Genomic DNA, 15,492 nt, shown 5'->3' with positions numbered 1-15,492 from the left:
AAACAGTTGTGGTCTTGTGCATTTTTGCTTGTTCAAGTAGCAATATATTTATATGTACAAAGTGAGCTAAGGACACCGTTACTTGTCTAGCATTGACGGTAGTTGTCAGCCACACATGTTTGCATGCTTTGCCGTAAGCTTGAATGATCAGTTGGCGCATATGACATCTGCTAATATTATGGGTTGATGACCATACGTGCTATTCGGCTGAAAATTGAGAACGAGTTCCATTTTGTGGGGGGAAATAACTTGTTTTAATTGAACAGGCCTCGCTCTTTCCACTGTCAATTGTACCCTCAGATCTTCTCCTTCTATTTCGCCGAACCGCGCCAAGGCATTTCGGCTGTCCTCTTCTTCTCATCCTCCTCCTTCGTATAAACGCCACAAGAACTCCATGTAACTTTCATCGTCGCCAAACGGCGCAAGACGATAGTCATCTTCAACTTCGTGATCATCGATATCTTCTTCTCTTCCTTCTTCGTCACGTTGGAGGTTATCATGGCTACTCTCTTCTTGGGTCTGCCATGAGGGATGGAGCGAGAGAGAAAGAGGTTTTTACGTGAGAGGATGAAAAAGACTCAACACCTTTTCGAATAGTCGAGTAAATAGCTAGCCAAATCAAAATATCGAATGAGACTTTTACGTGCTTAGATAGCAGTACTTTCATTGCGGGTCTAACATACTACTTGCATTTCCGTACTTACAAGATTAAGATTCACGAGGAGCGTTGCCATGAGAGTGGCAAACGAACCCACTTGAGTAAATCAAAATTCTGATGGAACTCTCTCTTTAATAACTTAGCTAGAGTCGTTCTAGAAAATGTGTACAGAGCATGCACGGCCCTGCACGGTGCAGTGCGTGCATGGCATGTGCACGGCAATGCACAACACACTTATGGCACATGCACAACATGAAAAAATTTCCGCGAGGCCAAGGAAAAGAGAGTGTGGCTGAACTACATACTAGGGCCAGGCTCAAATGGAAAAAGTTTAAGAATTCAATAAACTAAGAGTCTAATTTGAAAGAAATTCATAAAACGACCCGGAGAATTTTTGCAACATAATTAAGTTGCAAGAGGTTGATTCGTTGTATGGAAAATTGATTCGCACATATAGTGTTGGGTCCAAACTTAATGGACGACTACAAGGTGTGTCTTCCCATGCTTCACAATATCGGACACATTGCTAGATCGAGAGAGATGACTAATCAATTAAAGAAGAAGAATCTGGAAATATCAATCAAAATCATAAGCGCTGATTCTTGCAGATGCTAGAATCAATGGATTGACAACTTTTGTAATATGATGATCTCTTTATTATTATGTTTCATTGTTGTATTTTTTCTTATGTAATAGTTGTAATATCTTTATATAGTGAAAGTCATCAACAATAGTAGTTGAGATCAAGAATCAAACACTTTTGTTATTTTATGGTATCGGAGCATATTTTCGAAAGAAATCGATCCTTAACCATGGCTTTCGCCAAGTATTCATACTCTTCGTCTTTGAACATTAGCACTTGTGTCACTAAAATTGACACAAAAAAACTATCCTTGCTGGAAAGCCCAAATGCTTGAACTAATTGAAAGTTAGGATATGGTGGGATTCATTGATGGCGAATACCAAATGCCGAGTCCAACAATCACCTCCTCTCTAATGAAGGAGAAACTGGAGTCTCATAGAAAATGACAAATCCAAAGTTTTTACAATAAAGGAGGTTAGATCGCCTTCTGTGAGGATGGATAATTGCGACACTCTCTGAAGAAGTTCTTGAGTAGTAGACTTGAAGGCATTTGCTGAAGTGTGGTTAGCTTTACAAAACATTTTTGCCAAGACATCTAAGGAACGTGAAGTTTCAATTTTTCTACAATCCAAAAATGTCATACTGATAATTTTTTTTATCTCTTCATGAGTATCTTGATGCCTTTCAAAAATATTTTAATGAGTCATCTACTATTAGATGTCCCTTGAGGAAAAAAAGAAGGTTCTTTTTGTTTCAAATGACTTGGGTGATCAATATGATTCATTCACAACTTCCATGTTGAAGCTTCCAATGCCAATATTCTCCGACTTGATTTTGCAACTACAAGTCTTTGAGAGTCGTCTCTCAAATAAAAGTTCTCTTGTAATTCAACACGGGATGGCTTTCTTTGGTTAGAGAAGCAATTTTAAGAGCAATAAGAAGGGAAAATAATTTTAACATTCCAACAACAATTATTTTTTCTTTGGTATGGAAGGGGGTTTCCTCTCACCAGGTTGATTTTATGCATTCGCGGGGTTACACGTCACGATTTAATCAAGCAAGATTGAGAAGCTTGGGAAATGATCAGACAAAATCGTTTCCTGTCAAATATGTAACAAACAGGGAAATATTGTTTTAGATTGCTTTAATCGGTTTAATCAATATTTCCTCCCGTCGAATGTGCCAAATGCATTTGCTGCACTTACTGTTCGAGATAGTCGGGATTCAAAATGGTTCACCGATACCAAAGCTTCAAATCATATGATCGGAGATGAAGGTAACCTTTTCAACTTACCATATTTGGGAAAATTTGGTTAATCAACCTTTTCTATTGTTGTATTATTTCCTTATATAATAGTTTGTAATATCTTTATATAGTGAAAGTCATCTCAATAATAGTACGCTGAGATCAAGAATCAAACACCTTTGTTCTTTTACATAGGTGGTCATGGAAGCCGTGATGGTGAAGGCATACTTGTTCCAGCGCGGCTTCGCCAGAGAATCAAAGTCCTCGATCGGTTTCATTTGGACAACGGCATTGACTTTAGAATCACTACACGTGTCTTAATTTCTGCAAAGTAAGTCAATTTGACACCTAATGTAAGTCAATCAGTTGCATAATGCTACAGGAGAATCCAAGTATAATTAGCAAGAGAAATCCCTATGTCCAACCAAAGAGAGAACTCGTAGAATCAAAACTAAGAAAAAAAAGACGCATAGGAAAATCGAACATTTCGAAAACTTTAGTTGAGAGAAGTACGAATATGAATAGAAACAAGTAAGCATACCCTCCAACGCAGTTATTCAACTAAGGAGTGCCCTCTGTCGCGATCTAAAATTAAGATTTTCAATTTTAGGTTAATGGATTACCAAATTAATTAATGAGCTTAATTAACTTAGCTCGAACTCTCTCAAGTCATACCAAATCATGACTTATTGTTCAAGTGATCATTAGGCAAAAGATTTAATTTTCGGAGTCGCCACTAATCATTTTTTGGCAGGTTGATTGAAACATAAGTAAATTAGCAGCATAACTAAATTACTTCTACAAATCGGAGATTAAGAGTCCGGGGACTTGATTACATTAATTTTTCAATTAATGCCCTTTCGATACCATTTTATATCATGAAAAAATTTGTCTAGCAAATTTGATGAAATTTTAACCTAGATCACTAACAAAGGTGGTCACATAGGTGCACAATCGGTTAAAATAACAATAAGCATTCAATGGTTTGCAAAGAGCATGCGCCAGGCAATTATTTTTTATTTTCGATTTATGAAATAACGAAAGACAAAACTATATGCTATGCATGAATTTTTTCTAAATGCAATGTATATGACATGGCAATGGTGAATTATTCATTTTCGGATTAATTTATGACCCTATGTAAAACTATACCAAAATACTTTATTTCTCAAAAAATTAGGATTTAAATTGCTCTAAACCCTAACTTATTAAAGATTAAGTATTTTAAACATGACTTACCATTTCAGAGATGTAATTTTGAATAAAAGTACAATCTAACGTAAATATTTACAAGAGAGATTAAGTATGCAATTATCTACAATTCCTATTTTAAAGTTGTAATTTTAATTTAATCATGGCAATGGATGAATGCAATCTTTTTAGAGTTTTCAAAAAAATTACATCATGCAACGGATATATTCTATAAAAAAAAGATAACAATCAATCAATTCAATTCAAAATAGGAAAGTTATGATATGCCAACCAACTTGAAATTTCGCGATGTCCATCAACATGCCACCTGTTTTGCTTTTTTCTCCAAGAGTTTCTTAAAATTATAAGTTCATTTTTTTTTTTCAAGAAATTCCTCATCGATTGAGATTATAGTGCCCCACTTGAGTTTCTTAAAGTTCTAGTTCTATCCGTAATGACGACAAACAAAATAAAAAGGTAAAAATCATGTCACAAGTATAATTCTAACAAAATCAATGCGATAAACCATCAAATTAAATCTGCTTGCATAAGTGAAAAAAAAAAAAACATTGCCTTCTCAACATCACAATGAACCAAAAATGTCTGAGCATATAAATAATGTGAAGTACTGCCTCGGTGAAATTGCTCTTTGACTTGCTGCAGAGAAGAGGAAAAATTGTGGATCAAATACCCAACAATTATGCACCTGTGGTTTACATCATTTGCGTAATTAAGTCTTTTATAAGATTGCTTGAAGGTGCAGCTAAACACAGTGAGTGATAAACGAAGTAAAAACTTACAAAGTTCTCTCGATGAGGTGAAAATCTTCCATATAAATAATTGCTTATAACTATAGAGTCAATCTAAGGAAAATTACGTGAGAAACTCGGCATAATGAATATTGCAGGAGGAAATTGCTTCTGAGAAGGATCCAGAACGTAATGTGATTCGAAGCTTCCATTGTCCATATCGAACACTCCCATATCCAGAGGTCCATCTTCTTTGTAGTGATAGTGTCCATCGTGGAAGTAATCATCCGTATAATAGATGCAGTTCGGCTTCACCCCGGGAAATTCCGAACAAGAAAGTGATGTCGAATGGCTGTCTCCAACAAATAAGGACTCCCCGTCCAAGTTCTTAACCTCAATCCACCCCGAGCGCGCGCTTGAATTCCTCTTAAGCTTGAAAACCCTAATTTCTCTCGTAAGGTAAAGATCCTTGTGCTCTGGTTGCTTCACCAGAAATCTTCGAACCATAAGTATATCTCTGCTGCACGATTCGACGATGTATGCAAAATCTGACTGCCTTGGCATACAACGTGGCACAATGACTTCTACTTCATTTTCCCCGACATATGAGTCGATATTAAGGTCGACAGATATGAGCTTTCCATGTCTATCGATCGCATGCAATAATCCCCGGGAAAATGTAATATCGGTAAATGCCTTGAGATTCATGTCCACATAAGTCCAACATTCATCACCCAATTTAATAAATGCCAATCTATCGAGGTGATCATAAATCACCCCCACCACACAATTCTCTGGGCACAGATCTGGATCATCAGACAAAATAACTTTAAAAACCCACAAATAAAAGCAATAAGGATTGTCTTTTGTGATGTCTCCCTTGGGAGGATTGAATATCGGAGGAAGACGAATTTGTCTTTGCGAGAATGGATTCGTGAGGGTTATAACCATCTTTCTTCCCACGGTCGCCAACCATCCATGGCTGGAGCCAACACATCTTCTATTGTAGCGCAAAATTACTTGCACACCATAAGTCTTGCGATCAATCACACTGTACAAATTGCGCCTATCTCGGCTATTATCTATCGCTGGAATCACTAACAAGGGAGCTTGTTTGCGCGATAACTCCTTCAACTCCGTATGATTCATGACAAACGAAAACCACGACATACATACCTGGCTGACGCGCAAGTATTCATCAAACGATCCCAACTTCTTCAAAACAGTATCCATAATGTCTCCCGGAAGAGATGCCCAATCTGCTTGTTGAACACTCATGTTTTCGTGAACACTCGATCGCAGGCAAGAGCTTTTGTATACTCTTCACTAACCAAAAGAATTGTTTACCCAAATAGGAGTCTGATATTTAAGTAAGATCCGCACACATCTCTAAGAGATATAGTTTCCTTTTCCGAGCAAATAAGAGATAAGCTTTGGATGTGATTTATTTACTGTGCTAACTAATTATTGGAGGATGTATATTTAAAATTTTAAATTTCTAAAACCCTTATTCAACGTAAAAAGGGTAGCTTTTGCATATTCATTATCTTGAAAAATCGCCGTGTTCGTGACCTTAAAAACGCAACCTCGTTTGACAGTGAAGGACTGAGAAAAGGTTGGCACTTGGCAGTAGCAATAGCCCTCTTGACTAATTGGTGCTTGGTTAAATAACATAATATCTCTTCTTTAAAAATCACATAATTAACATCGAAAGAAATTGTCCAGAAAATCGTAAATCTATTATAGGGCGGAGTTCTTAATTCTTTAATTTGCGTTAAACAAATGTTTACCTAATTGGGAGTGCAGCGCTAATTGATGATCGACTGGTCTTCCATTTTTGTAGTCATCACTCTATTACATGGCATGGTATCAATATTTGTTAAATAACAAAGAAGTGCATGTATACGTAAAACAAATTTACAGTCATTACTTTTTGTCGTGAAGAAATGTAACACAAGCATCTTTAATATTTATGAGAAAAAGAATTAAACATAAAGCATATTGGTTTGCTTTGATCTCCGTGGTCCAGGCAGTTTATGTTTCATACCTGGAATCGAGAATCAGACAAGTTATTGCGGGAACCGCCTAGAACCGGCCAATTCGATTCGGTCCAATCCGATTTCCAGACAGATGCTCACCCTTATTTTCACCTTCACATTAGATATTTCTATTTAGCTAAAGCTTTCATATGTTAGAGAAGCATAAAGATAGTATTAAAGGAAAATATAAGAAGTCTCGGAAAAGAAAAACATAAGCTCGGATTGCGGTATGTAGTACCAATAGCGATACTTGTACTTGGGGGTAATTTTTATTTTGTAGAGCAACTGTAGAAAAATGCATCAATAGCTACCAAAAAAGAGGAAAAAAAGTGGGGAAAATTAGCAGAAAATTCCAGAACATATTGGATTTTTGTTTCATTCAGTCCTAAACCTTTTCATGTTCCGCCAATTGAGTCTCTCTAACCAATTTTATTCAAAAATGTATGCATAGCCATCCTATGTAGCATGGTGTACGCCGACCCGGACAATTTTAATGATATGTTAATATGTATTCGAATCTTTTTATTAATTTTTTTCTTAAAGTGGCCGGTGCGGGTCACCGGGCGCTCGCCGACTATTGGGTAAGGCTATCGCAGCCGCAGATGAGGCAACCTTGGTTAGATCTAGGTGAGGCTGGCCTCGCACGCAGCCATGATACCCTCGTTGGCCACTTATAAGGTAAAAAACCAAGAAAATAAAAATATAAAATAGATGAAAATTAAAATACTATTAACACTTGTCCACGTCGGCACTTACCAGGCCACGTAGAATGGCCAACGTCCATATCAACAATTTCCGGCCAAAATTAACCGGATGGACTCAATTGGCAAAATATGAGAAGATTTAGGACTCAATTGGTAAAATTAAAATGTTTATGATTGAATTGGCAAAAGTGCGAATAACGAAAATAATTGTTCTCTCAAAATTATACTAGTTTCTAATTGCTGTTTATAATGGAATCGTCAGTGTAAAAAGAGGTTTGACCAGTTGTTCTTAGTAATTGTGCCGCTTACAATTAATTAGTTTTGCTTTTGCTTTTGCTTTTATATTTTTCAGATATTTTACAACACACAATGCATGTGTGTCACACATCTTGCAATGGGTCGACCCTTACCAACTTCAACAATATTTTCGTTTTTCACTTCACAGACAGTACGTAGATAACAGACTTTAGACCATGAGAATAAGATGTCCCTCAGGGAGAGGAAATTGGGTAATTTCTATCTTTAAAATTTTTGGCAATCATTACAAGCTCGAATACAACACAAAATGTGTGTTTGTTCTTCATGCTCATTGCCGGAGTAGGCACATGGCAGTCAGATCACACACATTTGGAGATGCTTCTGTTTAGTTAGTCCAACCCATTTGCATGCATGAGAGGCGCACCAAGTGCTATAAATTCGGGACTTGCTTGTTGCATTTCCTACAGAGCTTTTTCTCACCTACTAGACTTCTTTTCAACTCATATTTCACCCAAAAAAATAAAAAAACACTGGTAGCTCCAAATGGCCAATGTTGTTGAGGATGCCGTTGCTGTTGATCAAGGCATTGAGGATGCTGTTGCTGTTGATCAAGGCATTGAGGATGTTGTTGTTGTTGATCAGGGTGATGTTGCTGTTCACGGTGGATTCTATGATATAGACGGATGGTGTAACATATGCAAGGCTCAATACAACGATCATCAGAAGATGATCCAACATCAAGCAAGCCACGCTCAAGAGTGCAAGTATCGATGCTTCAAGCACGATTGCAATCGGTGCTTCTTCACCCGTGAGGATGCCCGAAATCACTATAACCGTAGGCATAAAATACAGAACTAGGTATAGATAAGTTGGTTGACACTAGAGGTAGCTTATGAGTTCATGTTCATCGTTATCTCTTCTTTATATGCTTAACTAGGTATAGATATGTTGGTTGATAATAGACGTAACTTGAAAGTCCGTGTTCACCGTTATCCCTCCACCTATTATGAATGAAACTATTGTCTCGTTTTATTTACCACACTCCCTATGTGTTATTTTCTCTTTATTCACATGCATTGACTTTTCTGGTGGAATTTATCATTTCCCCTTTTTTATTGTAGTTTTTGTAAATGCTAGTTGTTATGTTTCTACAAATCTAAAAATTAAGTCTCTCTACCTCTTAAGTTTATTATTCGGTTTTCTCTTTTTCTTATACAAAGCCTCGGGCACTATAAATCAACAGATGACAAGTTTCTGGTAAAAAAAAACATTGGCACATTAACAGATGAGACCCATGTTTGACCTTCAAATCTTAAATTTGACACTTCCGTCCGATCACAAATCTGGGTGTGGATGTAGACAAACCAGCCTTGTCCTCTATCTGCTATTTCTATTAATGAAATTCCCGGGGCTTTGTATAAAGAAAAAGAGAAAACCGAGAGGCCTCGAGGTTTAATGGAGAGTAAATCCTCGCGCTTTATTTCTTCTTTCTTTTTTTTCCTTCCTAAACTATAGTCAAGGCTTCCAATTATGTTCTACTGTCATACACTGAAATTGATTATTCGTTAATCCTCCACATCTAAAATCATTTGTAAGCATTTGAGTAAGGTGAAAGTTTAAACTTGAAACTAGAAATTGTAAATTTATGCACCGGAAACTCACTCGTTATGTGTTTCGATAAAAAAAAAAAAAAAAAAACTCACTCATCATGTGCAATGAAAAAAAAAGAGCTAACAAGATTGATTGGATAAGCCATCAAATCAAATCAACTTGAATAATTTGGCCCCGAAAAGAAAAAAAAAAAAAAGCACGTTCTTCAAAACATGGCAATGAATAAAAAACATTTTACCAAACTGTTTTCTTTTTTTCTTTTTAAAAGAACGTTTCAAATCAAAAATTCATCCGATCACTAGCAACATGTTGGCAACACGTCATTGCATAGTAACAACATGAATTAAGCCTACAACAGTATGATCAGTCCTCATGGTTCGGTTGGACTGCCGGGATTATCTAGTCCTCCCCAAAAATGTCACCTCCGTGCCAAGTTCCTCCGAAGGAAACAAGAAGAGATTGCTCTGAATTGCCGACAAAAATTTATCACCCTTCAGACTCGAATCATGAATTGATTCTTATCCTGTCACCCTCTTTTCATCGCAAGGCATGCGGGACTCTTGGTTCCGGTTTCTCCTACAATTGCAATATCTGCCTTGGAGATATCCACAGTCTCTGCGCAACGAAGCCCTTTTCTGCTACCCATGATTCCCACCGCCTGCTTACGAAGGAGAAGAAGGCTTCCAATGCGACATTGTGGACGAGCAGGTTCTCGCCGGTGGCTATACCGCTGTCAACAGCGTGACAACTATGTAGCACGGACACGACACGGGACACGACACGACACGACACGCCGATACGTCCTTTCTCAAAAAATAGAGAATTTCGACACGTTGGGACACGTTGTTTATTAAAAGAATATTTTTTATATACAAAGATAATTTATTATTTTTATGACATTTTATAGAAATAGAGAATTTACAAAAAAATAAAAAATAAATTTCTACTGTAATTCAGCCCGTAATTTAAGCTCAGCCAATCAAGGAAAAAAGATAATAAAATAAAAAAGAAAAATGAATCACTTGACCGAAGGATGCTTCCCGAAATGACTTGATGAGACACAGACTGAACGCTCTCTCACTCTCTCCCGTCATCTTTCGTCTTCCCCACGTCAATGGCTCTCTCATCTTCATCTTCTCATCTTGCGTTTTCCCAACGATCTCTCCCCTCTCTCTGATTTTGTGTTGCCCCCCTCTCCCACCTCCCCCGCTCTCTCTTTACTTTTAGGAAATATCTCGTTCCCCACGCTAACGCTCTCTCTCCTCTCTCATCTTCTCTTCTCATCCTGTGTCTTCCCAGCGCTCTCTCTCATCTTGCGTCGCCCCTACCTCTCTGTCTCGCGAAGCAAGCGACGGCGACGGCGACGCCGACCTCCGTGATTTTAGCTGCCTCGTCTCTCCTCCGGCGTTCGCTCTCTGCTCGCTCTGGCGCTGGCTCGCTTTCTACTCGTCGCTGCATCTGCTTCTACCTACAACTCTGCACTCTGTCTTCTCCTCCAGATCCGCGCTTTCCCCGCACTCCTTCTCCACCGACTTGCGGTCGCCGGCTCTCTCCTTCGTCTCTGTCATGGCTCCAGATCAGTACTTTTCACGCCCTCCTTCCTCTCCGACTCGCGTGTCCCGAGCGTGTCACTGGCGTTGACTCCGTGTCAGATCTCCGACACGCGTTGACCGCGTGTCGGACGCGTGTCCGTGTCCGATGCGTGTCCGACACCGACGCGGTTGCCTTCTTCACGTGTCGGTGCTTCATAGCGTGACAACGATGTGCACCTTCATTGCTCCAAATCTCTGGCAGAACCTGAAGTCCATAACATCATTCAGGAGAAACCAACTTTTGAATCTTCAAGCAGAGCTCTTAGTCTTCCTAATAGCCCACAGAAGCCAGGCATCGACACCACTACTGTTACTCAATCTGGCAAGTCTCAAGGCTTCAAGCAAGCTAGTGTCTCAGGGACAATTTAACAAGCTCTTGCTAGTCAAAACATGGCAGCAGCAGCAACAACTACTCAAGTTGCCGTCAACAACACAGCCTCACAGCGCGTCCCAATGGTCTCCTCGCAGTACAGGCCAAATGTTGCTTGTCTTTACTAGTCAAGCAAGTCCTCAACCGGGTCTCAAGCAAATGGTCGTGGGCTTGACCCAACTAGTGGTAGTGGCTCAGGTATTAATCAAGCAGTTTGTATCACACACAGAACGATGACGAACACAGTCCCATACACAATTCAAACCCTCCAATGGTTGCCACCCAACACCGACCAAACGTTGTTTATGCTGCACAGGGGACTAATTTTCCGAGTGGAAGACAAACGTAGAGCAGCAATGGCTTTGTCTACTTAAGCAGTACTCAAGCAAGAAATAACCTACCAATATACGCGAAAAAGTGTTATTGCTCCTTTAGTTCTTAATATTAGCCTTCCTTAGGGAGGGAGTTGCGGAAGAGCTACGGGCACATATTAGTGGCCCGATGGACGAGGGCACCGTACATCGGGCCAAATGGTAGAGCTCCAGTGCTCACTGTTCGTCAACGTAATCAAGGGTTAACTTATGCAGCTCCGGTTAGAAATGAAGCTAAATAAGGAGGTATGAATATGGCAGTTGGAGAAGTTGCTTATGGGACTGGTATTCAAATTGCAACTTCTAAAACAGTAGATATTATTCTCCGGCCAAATAAAAAGATTACATAAATATTGTTCCCAAAATACGAAAATAGGAACTAGGGGACAAGGAATCTCATTAGTTTTCACACTAGTAGGAATCTGGATCAAACGAGTCACCGTACCTATGCTCAAAATATGATTTGTAATCAACAAAGGATCGGACGTTTTCAATCATTGCCGATACTTGTTATAAGTTTGCTTTGAAATAAAGTACCCTACTATAAATTGACTTTTTATCTGTGTGAAATGATATAGGGTCGGGTGTCTCATGGTCATGTGAATATTCTCAATGAACCAAACGTTGGAATAGGTAATGTATAAAAATAGACCAAAGATTGACTTTGTAATGTTTTAGCTCTCTGCAGTCTGCACATCTTCATATACGAGATTTGATCATTTTTTTTTTTAAACTTTAGCTTTGACTCATGTGATCCTAAGATTGACTTTGCAATGTTTTAGGTCCCTGCACATCTTCATCAACGAGATTTGGATCAACAGGGTACATTTTTTTCTCTACTAATTCTTATTTTGAGTTCTTCTTTGCTTCATTTGTTTTGTGCATAATCAATATAATTGGTCTTAATTTTAGATCACCGGAGAGTCCTTCTGGATTAATTTCATTTGAGCGAAAGGAATGAGAAGCCATTGCATTGCACAATGATTTCGTTTAGTTGTGAAGCCAACATTTTAAGTGTATGTTCCTATTTTTTTGAGTTATTAAGAATATTTTTGTATTTTGGGAACGATATCCTTGTGATCTTTTTATTTGGTCGGAGAATAATATCTACTATTTTAAAAGTTGCAACTTATTATTTGAATATTATCAATTGGATATTATCCTCCTATAATTTTGTTTTTTTAATTTTAGCTTACAATTTAAAAAAAAAAAAGAAAAAGAAATTTGGCAGTCCTTTTGGTGAAACCGGACCAGCAGGTGATCCGATTTCACAAAAAGGGGTTTGTGATTAGAGTTTGACCGTCCCACCGTCAGAATTGGTGGGACGGTCATGCTAGGCATTTCCAAAAGTCAACTGTTTCAATCAACTCGAATTGCTCATTACACCCATGTCTTACAGCAGGTTTGTTTGCACCACACCCGGAGTTGTAGCCGGACGAAATTTTCTGGTGGAGCTTTTGATTTTATCGTTTTTTATTCTAGTATATGTTAGTTGCCATTTTGTTCTAAATTAAAAGATTCAAAGTTATTTATTTCGTACTTTATTATTTACAAAGTTCTCAAATCAAGAGCAGGCAATAAAATCTAAACAATCCTTAACACAAAATTAATTTCATCGAGGCCGCCCGCGTTATCGGTATAGCCGGTTTGTCTCCGCCACACCCGGAGGTGTGATAGGACGGAATTGCCTTTAGTGTCAAATTTCCTCTTCTGTTTTTTTTTTTTTTTTTCTGGCTTGGGTAACTAGCAAAGTGCCCTCACTTAAAATTTGAAGGTCAAACATGGTCCCATCTATTAATATGCCACCTATTTTGCTTTTTTGTCCAAGAGTTTCTTAAAATTATACCTTCATTTTTTTTTTTCAAGGAATTCCCCATAGATTGAAATTGTAGTGCCCCACTTGAGTTTCTTAAAAGTCTAGCTCTATCCATAATGACGGCAAACAAAAGAAAAAGTAAAAAACATGTCACAAGTATAATTCCAACAAAATCAATGCGATACGCCATCAAACTAAATCTGCTTGAATAATTTGGCCAAGAAAAGTTTAAAAAAAAAAAACAAAAAGAAACATGGCATTCTCAACATCACAATGAATCCAGACCAAAAGAAAAAAGCTAAAAAAAAACATCACAATGAGCCAAAATGTCATCTAATGAGTAAAAATAATAATGTGAAGTACTGCCCCGGTGAAATTACTGTTTGGCTTGCTGAGAAGAGGAAAATTTGTGGATCAAATACCCAACAATTATGCTCCTGGGTTTTACATAATTTTGCGTAATTAAGTTTTTTATAAGATTGCTTGAAGGTGCAGCTAAACACAGTGAGCGATAAACGAAGTAAAAACTTACAAAGGTCTCTCGATGAGGTGAAAATCTCCCATATAAATAATTGCTTATAACTATAAAGTCAATCTAAGGAAAATTATGTGAGAAACTCGGCGTAATGAATATTGCAGGAGGAAATTGCTTCTGAGAAGGATCCAGAACGTAATGTGATCCGAAGCTTCCATTGTCCATATCGAACACTCCCATATCCAGAGGTCCATCTTCTTTGTAGTGATAGTGTCCATCGTGGAAGTAATCATCCGTATAATAGATGCAGTTCGGCTTCACCCCGGGAATTTCTGAAGAAGAAAGTGATGTCGAATGACTATCTCCGACAAATAAGGACTCCCCGTCCAGGTTCTTAACCTCAATCCACCCTGAGCGCGCGCTTGAATTCCTTTTAAGCTTGAAAACCCTAATTTCTCTGGTAAGGTAAAGATCCTTGTGCTCCGGTTGCTTCACCAGAAATCTTCGAACCATAAGTATGTTTCCGTTGCGCGATTCGACGATGTATGCAAAATCTGACTGCCTTGGCATACAACGCGGCACAATGACTTCTACTTCATTTTCCCCGACATATGAGTCGATACTAAGGTCGACAGATATGAGCTTTCCATATCTGTCAACTGCATGCAATAATTTGCGAGAAAATATAATATCGGTAAATAATGTGAGATTCATGTCCACGTAAGTCCAACATTCATCACCCAACTTGATAAATGCTAATCTAGCAAACCCACTGTAAATCGCTCCCACCACACAATTTTCCGGACACAGATCTGGATCATCAGACATAATAACTTTATAAACCCACAAATAAAAGCAATGAGGATTGCCTTTTGTGATGTCTCCCTTGGGAGGATTGAATATCGGAGGAAGACGAATTTGTCTTTGCGAGAATGGATTCGTGAGGGTTATAACCATCTTTCTTCCCACGGTCGCCAACCATCCATGGCTAGAGCCGACACATCTTCTATTGTAGCGCAAAATTACTTGCACACCATAAGTCTTGCCATCTATCACACTGTACAAATTACGTCTATCTCGACGATTATTTATCGCTGGAATCACTAATAACGGAGCTTGTTTGCGCGATAACTCCTTAAACTCTGTATGATCCTTGACAAAAGAAAACCACGACATACATACCCGGCCGACGCGGAAGTATTCATCAAACGATCCCAACTTCTTCAAAATAGTATCCATAATGTCTCCTGGAAGAGATGCCCAATCTGCCTGTTGAACACTCATGTTTTCGTGAACACTCGATCGCAGGCAAGGAACTTTGCAGACTCTTCACTAACCAAAGGAGGAGTCTAATAATTTATAAGATCTGGACACACCACGAAAAAGATGTAGTTTCCTTTTCCGAGCCAATGATAGAATCCGATCAAATAAGAGATAGGCTTTCGATGGGATTTATCTACTGTGCTAACTAACTCTGGGAGGATGCACATCTAAAATTTAAAGTTATAACTAAATTTCTAAAACCCATATCCATGATAAAAAGGTACCTTTTGCATATTCATTAACGTAAAAAATCAAGAAAATTGCATAAGAAGTCTTAAACCTTTTGCACTTTTGCCAATTTAGTCCTAAACCTTTTAAGTTTGATGATTGAGACCTAAACATTTTCATGTTCTGCCGATTCAGTCCATCAGGCTAATTTTGACATAAAATTGCTGACATGGATTGCCGGCACGTACGTGGACAATTTTCAATAATATTTTTATTTTTATTTTTATTTTTGTTTCTTTGTTTTTAAATTAGATTAAAAACTAAAAAAGAAAACCTAA

At 38.2% G+C, this 15,492-nt stretch overlaps 2 protein-coding genes across 2 annotated transcripts; both read right to left on the bottom strand.

The window, feature by feature from the left end:
• Positions 1–4,541: 4,541 nt before the first annotated feature.
• LOC115756007 (F-box protein SKIP23-like) lies at positions 4,542–5,705 on the bottom strand. The gene has a single exon (XM_030695671.1). The coding sequence runs from the start codon at positions 5,703–5,705 to the stop codon at positions 4,542–4,544; it is 1,164 nt and encodes a 387-aa protein (XP_030551531.1).
• Positions 5,706–13,783: 8,078 nt separating this feature from the next.
• On the bottom strand, positions 13,784–14,947 carry LOC125315551 (putative F-box protein At5g55150). The gene has a single exon (XM_048280760.1). It carries the CDS (start codon positions 14,945–14,947, stop codon positions 13,784–13,786), a length of 1,164 nt encoding a protein of 387 aa, XP_048136717.1.
• Between the last annotated feature and the right edge of the window lie 545 nt (positions 14,948–15,492).

The sequence above is a fragment of the Rhodamnia argentea genome, chromosome 6 (genome assembly GCF_020921035.1).
Source record: "Rhodamnia argentea isolate NSW1041297 chromosome 6, ASM2092103v1, whole genome shotgun sequence".
Classification (NCBI taxonomy): domain Eukaryota; kingdom Viridiplantae; phylum Streptophyta; class Magnoliopsida; order Myrtales; family Myrtaceae; genus Rhodamnia; species Rhodamnia argentea.
The sequence above is the reverse complement of the archived record's forward strand: the minus strand, read 5'-3'. Positions and strand labels throughout refer to the sequence as shown.